The sequence below is a fragment of the Gavialis gangeticus genome, unplaced genomic scaffold (assembly GCF_001723915.1).
Source record: "Gavialis gangeticus isolate Ggan-Ray unplaced genomic scaffold, GavGan_comp1, whole genome shotgun sequence".
NCBI classification, from domain to species: Eukaryota; Metazoa; Chordata; order Crocodylia; family Gavialidae; genus Gavialis; species Gavialis gangeticus.
In genome coordinates, this window is record NW_017729025.1 from 97,554,524 (window position 1) to 97,562,110 (window position 7,587).

Sequence of the window (7,587 nt, forward strand, 5' to 3'; positions counted from 1 at the left end):
AAACATGCTATAGTAGTTGAAACAATTTTTAAAATCAGGCAGGTCCAACACTGGGGATAGAGAAAGTGGGTGCTCTCCTGAGCCCCACTGACAAGCTGAACTTCAGCTACTTCACATGCTAAAATGAGAAACAATTCATTCTCAATAATGCTGATGTACTGAATATGATACCAAACATTCTCCTGGGTACCTCACTTGTGGCTTCCACCAGTAGGATTAAGGTAAATGCATGGGCATGGCTGAATTAAGGAACAGACAAAAAAGAAACATGTCTGCAGCATGGCTCCCAGGGCCAGGTTCTGATTTCAGAATCTGTGTATCCATTTAATGAAAACAGCTGAAAAGAAAAGCTTAAAAATGTGAACAATGTAAAGGATGCAGTGATGCCACCTGACTGCAGACAGACTCCAGCAGAGGGAGGAACAACATCTATTAGAGCCAGACAGAAAGCTTTGAAGCTCCACATTTATTAGTGATGTGCTCTTGTTGGGATGGAGGCTTGGCTGCCCTGCTGGGCTGCATGGCAAACTCAGGTGACACCAGGGCTCCAATCCTTCTCAGTGGCCTTTTGGGGGAAAAAGGAAGGGCACTTGCCAAACATCACTCACTCTGGGCACTAAAATAAAGTAGCATTCACCACAAGTCAATTGCAGATCTTCATACGATTATCAGTCTGTTCTTACATGTTTTGATCAGAGTGAAATATATAACAATGTTGAAATCTAAGTCATCAATACCTGGGCTGCGCTTATGTTCCATTTAGACTGATGGAACAGTTTATAGCTCTCAGAGTTACCTTGTACAGACTTGGGCAAATATTGTTGCATCATTTACATTCAGTTCCCATCTCAAAGCGTTATGTTTTCTCTGCAAACATAACTGGAAACTGAACTCTATAAGAGAGAAAGCTGAAAAAGTCTAGAGAAGAAAACAACAGGCTCAAAAAAAGCACACACTGCTGTGAGTCCTGGATCTTTTTATAGTCCAGGGCACTAGAGATCTCACTAGGGGCAAATAAAAATAAGAGCAGGACCTAGTGTAGCTACTACCAGCACAAGAAGCCACTAGTGCACTGCTTGTAAAGAAGGCAGGATAGATAGTGTACAAAAGTGTAGGATTTCATGCCCAAAAAGAAACACTGTACAGCAGAGAGACAACTATCAGGACCCAACTTCTTATGAGAACTGAGATCATGCAGGGATAGTGATACCACTGAATTCTCCAGGAAGCCACCTCATCATCAGTTAACTAGCACCAGATTCTGAACCTAATTACAGCTGTGCAACCTCACCATTTCCAGTCAGTTTGCAGATGTAAAACTGCAGGGAGTAACTAGTACTGCAACGAGAACTTGGGACATCCTTTTCAGTAATGCAAATATAACTGCTCAGTGTTTACCGCTTGTTCTGGAATAAGAGAAGCTTTTTTGGTTTAATATATATTCCAGTATACAATTTTTTTATGAAAATGAGTTCTAATTGTTGGCGTTCTGCAAAGACCTGCAGGTTAATCACTGCTGATTCAATGGAACAATGGAATTCATTACTCCATCATGAACATAAAGAAGATAGGAATAGCCTATTAAACTACATCCTAGCTCTCCCTGGCAGACAGGTCCTGAAACGAAGAGCATAGAAGCAGTAAAGCATGAGGAGAAAGGAAGGCTGAGCTTGGTGGTATTTGTTTGGAATTACTGTACAATTTTCCTGAGGAAAAAGCTGCACAGAAGAGTGATGCTTGGACTTTACAAGTGTATAGTGTTCGCTTGGAGATGTGAGCAGTGCAGGCCAGGTAAAAATAAGAAATGTGACATCTATGCAATGAGAAAAGGAACAGCAGCACTTAAAATTACTAAAAGGCAATGCATTCACACGAATTATTAATAAGGAGGTTGGCAGATCACAAATGATGCACCATGTCCCCTCCACCCCTGCCAAAAGGCCACCAGCTTTTACCTGGTTTAATGCTTTGCTGTCTTGCCGCTGCTCGCTCCATACTGTCTTTTACACAGTAGTACAATTCTCGACACTGTAACACAAAAGAAGTTAGATAATGTGTTTTTGCACCTGACACAAGAGACAGTGCATTATTAAAAGTACAGAGCAGCAGGACTCCATGGAAAGCATAGTCCTGTCTGGTGCAGCACACTGTCTAGGGAAAGCTAAGCTATGGCATAGCTGCTAAGTGGCATTTATGTTAAATTTGCAGACTGATTTGGGAAGAAGTTCCATCACAGCTAGGTGGCATAGGCTGGTGCTGACCAGAAGACATTTACACAGAAGCAATCTAAGCAAATTTAGTGGATTTTTTAGAATAGACTGGGCCTCAAAGCCATCCCATTCTGCTCCCCTACTCTCCCTCCAGCAACCACAACCCTTAAAAGAACTTGGTCATATGTATACAAAGTCTCCTCCCATGAGGTAGAAACACTTCATTAATGCCACACCTGTCCACATTCCCCCTTTATTGCCTCTACCACTTCAAGGACGCTTAACTGTACACTTATAACCAAATGACTATATAAGATTCCAGATATGTAAATGAGTTTCCTAAATCACTATACTGTCCTCTGCTCCCAGGTACCCCATGCCCTTCCTGTGTTCTGACCTTGTTTCATATAAATAATAAGTTTTAATTGTTCAATAAAATGTATGCATGTTATAAAGAAAATTAGCAATAAAGCTTCAACAGTTTGCATGTAGTTATGTAGCTTCAGCATTCTGTTATTCGGGCACGAGTTTTTTGGTTTTTTTTCCTAGCAAGTTTCACTTATTTATCTTGATCTAAAAATCAGCACAAGGCAAAGATAAGGGCTTTCAAATTAAAGGCAATATAGACAACATGGAATCTACAAGTCCAAACACACGGGGCCAACCCCCACCCCCCCAAAAAACATGACCTTTCCATAGGTTCTCTTTTATTTGCTCTCTCTTTCATGGCAGATCCAGTGTGGCAACAAACTCTTATTACCAGGTCACATCTCTATGCTTTGTGCTGCTTATCCATAATATATCAGAGTAAATAAGTTCCTCAACTCTATTAGTTCATCCATGCTTTAATAAAGAGAAGACCTCCCGAGCTGAGCAGAACAGAACTAGCTATTAGATACTGTCTGTACTTCCAAGTACAAAAAGATTAAGTAAACACACACACACACACACACACACACACACACACACTTATAAAATACTGTCATCTCAGAACAGGCAGTAAATAGTACAGCACAAGCAGTGTGAACCATTATTGCCAAAATCAGGCAACAGTGCTGCTAAACAGCCACTGCAGTTCAGTAATCATTACCAAAAGGAAATCCTAATACTGTGATTAAAAAGCAGGGCACGTAACCCCATGAAATACCAAGGACTTATTCCTCTCTTCTTCCTCTCAGTAGCTGAACAAACCTTCTTGGTGTAGAATTTATTCAGTTGCGTCTCCTGGCCATTCCTCCTCCACAGGCACAGCACTTTTGTTTTGGGGCAGTACGTCATGTTGATGAGTTTCTCGTACCACCACCGTTCATACACGGTGCCAATGTTACTTCTCAGCACAATGCAATCATCACACACCTGTGGAATAAAGAGTCTTAGAAGGGAATCCTCAGACCACTTATAAGTAGTTAGCAATGCTACTGTTCACTCTTGTCCCTACCTCCATGAAGAAGATGTCTCCTGTTGTATCTGTCCCAGCATGCACTACAAATGTCTGCTTCTTGATGTGTCGACTACCGCTGGGTCGGACAGCAAGCTCTCGAACACTCTAAAGAAGACGGAAATGTGCAGTTAACGATCAACTTCTATCATTAATTTCCCCAATTTTATGAAATATCTAGTAGTTACATTTCCTGCATCTTTGCTATGGAAAAAGATGTTCTCTCAACTCGAGCCTTATTTCAAACTACTGCTCTCAACTTAATCTAACATGAGTGGGAGCAGCCACATTGAAATAACACTTGAACTGTTGTGTGTACTGACACCACGCTCATTTGTGGGTGGAACTAAGATGTCTGGGGCACCAGAACAAGGTCAGTTGCCCTGTAAGGTCTTTCACAGTTAACTGAGGGAAGACTAGTTCATATTTTCTTGGCACACAGCTGAATGTGGAAGACTAGCAGCACTTGAGCAGAACACTAGCTAGCACCCAAACTGTAGAATGGTTGTGCTAGTAGTTAGTTAGTACAACTAGTCAGCTTCAGTCTATACTCCCTAACGAGCCATAATCAAAGGTTTTGTACAGTGAAAGGGCTCAAGTTAGGGACAGAGCAAGTTATACTTTGAATTAACTTTACAATGAAGACAAATTCTCCAAAGAGTCCCATACAGCTCACTGTCAGAAGTTCATCTTTATTTGATTTCATTCAAATAAAGAACCTAACACTAGCTAAACAAAGCACACATACAGCACTGTCACACCTACAGGAGGTACAATATCAGCTAGTGACTTCCAGCCGCTGGTCTGCACAGTGCTTCCTTGTGATCCACAAGGTAAGGCAGCTAAGTGATGCTGCTATTTCTGCATCCCCCAACCCCCACATGCAGCTCTACCCCAAATTTCTGAAAACATAAGCTTGGGCTGTCATGACAACTTTTGATTTTAGAGGAGGAGCGACCTTCCATAAGTGTCCCAATACAAGAGGTGCCAAAAACAAGAGTGAATAGTAGTCAAAAAACTGTCACCATCAAGAGACCAACAGGAGCCAGTGACTGGCCTGATATATCTATAGTCACTTTCGAACAAGACCCATTGTTGAAAGGGCATTAGTGGTGGTGGCTTAGGGACAACACTAAAGGATGCAGAAATGTTAAAGGGAAATGGCAGGTCAGAAACATAACCTGCCCCATTCATTTCAAACCAGGGCCTACCACAATTTTGCAATTGGGGCCTACTGCAATTGTCAGGTTTGTTTACTGCAGAATTGCCACAGGCATTCTTCTAGCAGGCCATGATATTCAGCAATCCTCTCCCACTCCAGCAATTGCATTCATCATTTTGCAATATCCAGGTATTTTTCTTTTTGTCTCCCTACCCTCCCAAAACCGTTTTGCTCTTGTTCTTCAAGCTTTCCTCAGAAGACAAAGCTAATTGGTTTACAATGCCTGTTACCTGCAGAGGACTGCCTGTACATGATTTCACACTACTCTTCTATTTGAATCATCATAGGGATTTCACTGGTACTGGGGTAACATAGTAGCACAGCACAGTTAACAGACTTTCAAAAAGGCCATTATACTAGTGGTACAGGATGCTTTGTAATTACTTCCTTGTCCTATAAAATGTATCTTCTCAAAAAGATAAAGGGAATGTTGATTGGCAATATTCCAGTCCAGTAAACACAGGGACTCAACACCTCTGGAGGCCATGGAATAAACTTCCCCTGTTGTCTGCCCTCCCAAAATAGGCTAGAGATTAGATGTCCTCCAGTTTTTCTTTACTCACGAGGTTGGTTAGCTTGTCTAGCACCTCATTTACTTGCTGACTATGCACCAATCCAATATGCGATTTTCCCATCAAACGGCGAACCTTCTTCCTAATGTCATTCTTGTTCACCTAGAAGGTAAATGCAGGACAAGGTTATTTCCCAATCACAAGCAAACAATAATCTAATTATCTTGGCTACAGTGCAGGAGAGGATAAAAAATAATTTCCTTAATCACTATCTGCTTTGCTTTCAGCCAAGTGAATCTTCAGGCAAAAGATGAGTAAAAAGCTGTTGAAACGGATACGGTCTCTTCCAAAACTCAAGGAGACACAGGCAAGTAATACAAGTAAAAAGAAACCACAGGACTGGATGGCAGGAAGAGAGATGCATGTTTTTTCACATTTTTGAGTAAATAATATCATTAAAAAGACAGCACTGCTTCTCAACTACATTTAGTACAGAAATATTTTGTTGGAAATAGCCTGAAGGATGTTCTGTGAAAACCACATACTGTACTGCTATTTCCAAAAGTAACATGCATCACGAATCCATAAATACCAAAGATACACCTGCATGGTTATACAGCATTTAAGGCCCTCTGATTTTCATTAACTGCCAAAGTGTACATAAGTAACCAAATTCCTGCAGGCTGAGATGAAATTGCATAAGCCCCACCTTTCTGTAAGTGGGCAAATAAAAATTTGCTGCTAATCTGGAAAAAGATCCCAGCAAATGGTGCTTCACCTTCATCATAAGCATGTAGCAAATCATATTGTGTAGTAGTGTAGCCAGTAAACGGTCTTCATCATCCTCTAAACGCTTTCTGTCATGTTCTCCCAAAGAAAGATACCTATACAAGAAGCAGATGTGAAACATTTATAGTTGCCTTTCCTCCGATTAATTTTAACAGTGTAAAAGAACAACGTACTGTTCACAGTAGACAGAAGGAAAGAAATCAAGACGTTACAGGAAATAGGCATTTCCTAGTAAGAATTGTTACTGGGCAAGGTGCTCCAGTCGCTAACTGAGGGTAATAATCCATTAGTCTGCTAGGCCCAGTAGGTACGTACCCTTCATAGTCCACAAAGGATCATCCGTTTCCTCTCTTCCCCAGCTGGAGACTTGCAAAATCTGCAACCGCTTGAAGCCATCACAGGGCTGCCTTTATGCAGCAGCCTCTCTCTATACAATAGCAACCCCTGCTCCTTCCAAAACTTGTTTCCCTTGATCTATAGCAGAATCAAGCCTATGCAGGAAGAAGTGGTGGCTCTCAGTCTGGGGCTCTCTTCACTCTTGCACAGTTAGGGCATTCAGCCGAGGGCGAGGAATGATCCCCGAGTCCTGGGCTGGTAACACACTTTACATTAAAACAACCACTAGTTAAAAAAAAAAAGAAATAATCCTGAGGAGAGACAGGAACACATATGGCTCCTCCACCTTAACCAAGTGCTGTAAACACTAAGTTACAATGTCCAGCTTCTTACTTTTTCCTCTTTCTGGTCCCATGGGACTTACGTTCTTTGCTGGCTAGTAAGCCAAGTTCACCAGGAGGGAGCTCCTGCCAAACTATTCTATGGCTCAGTGAATAAGACACTCTCCTGAGACCAGGTCATAAAAGGAAGGCATCTAGTAAACTGCAATATCTACAGGATTAAGTGTCTACTAAACAGGGATTTTTGGACTGCAGTTTGGGACTTTCATACCTGAATTCTCCCTAGGGTTTGTTTTAGAGACCAAAGCCTTTTTTTGGATCTGGCACTAAGAAGCCTAAGTCTGACTTCCAAAACATACTTAGGCCTCTTAGTTAGGGACAGATATTTAAAAAGCTTGAGCCTGAATTGATTCAATCTTTGCAGGATAGTCTGCCCTGGCTAGGCTGAACCAGTTTGTAATCAGACAGACATTCTCTCTGGACTGAGGAAATTCAGGCACATGCTCAAGCTAGAAGTTGCAGCTTAGGCTAGAAGCCAGAGGGAGCTAAAGCAGCTCTCCCTTCCCTTGAACAGGGCTGAGCTGAGTGGCAGGGAATGGCCAGGCCCTGGCAGGATTTTCTGATTAGTGAGGTCTGCCTGCACCATCCCAGGCTTTTCCCCCACTCACTTCTCAAGAGGTGGGAGTGTTGCCAGCCCCCATTCCCCTGCTAGCACTCTGAGGCCAGTGGGGGGGGGGGA

The 7,587-nt window shown here is 42.1% G+C and overlaps 1 protein-coding gene across 22 annotated transcripts in view; it reads right to left on the bottom strand.

The window, feature by feature from the left end:
- The window catches only part of MADD (MAP kinase activating death domain), a 160,657-nt gene that overhangs the window by 36,258 nt on the left and 116,812 nt on the right, over positions 1 to 7,587 (bottom strand). For all 22 annotated transcript variants that reach the window (XM_019519243.1, XM_019519251.1, XM_019519247.1 and 19 more), the window contains 5 exons: positions 6,161 to 6,266; positions 5,434 to 5,544; positions 3,649 to 3,756; positions 3,402 to 3,566; positions 1,956 to 2,028 (listed from right to left, as the gene is read on the bottom strand). In XM_019519243.1, the coding sequence (XP_019374788.1) occupies positions 1,956 to 2,028; positions 3,402 to 3,566; positions 3,649 to 3,756; positions 5,434 to 5,544; positions 6,161 to 6,266 (563 nt within the window). The remainder of the gene's footprint in view (positions 1 to 1,955; positions 2,029 to 3,401; positions 3,567 to 3,648; positions 3,757 to 5,433; positions 5,545 to 6,160; positions 6,267 to 7,587) is intronic.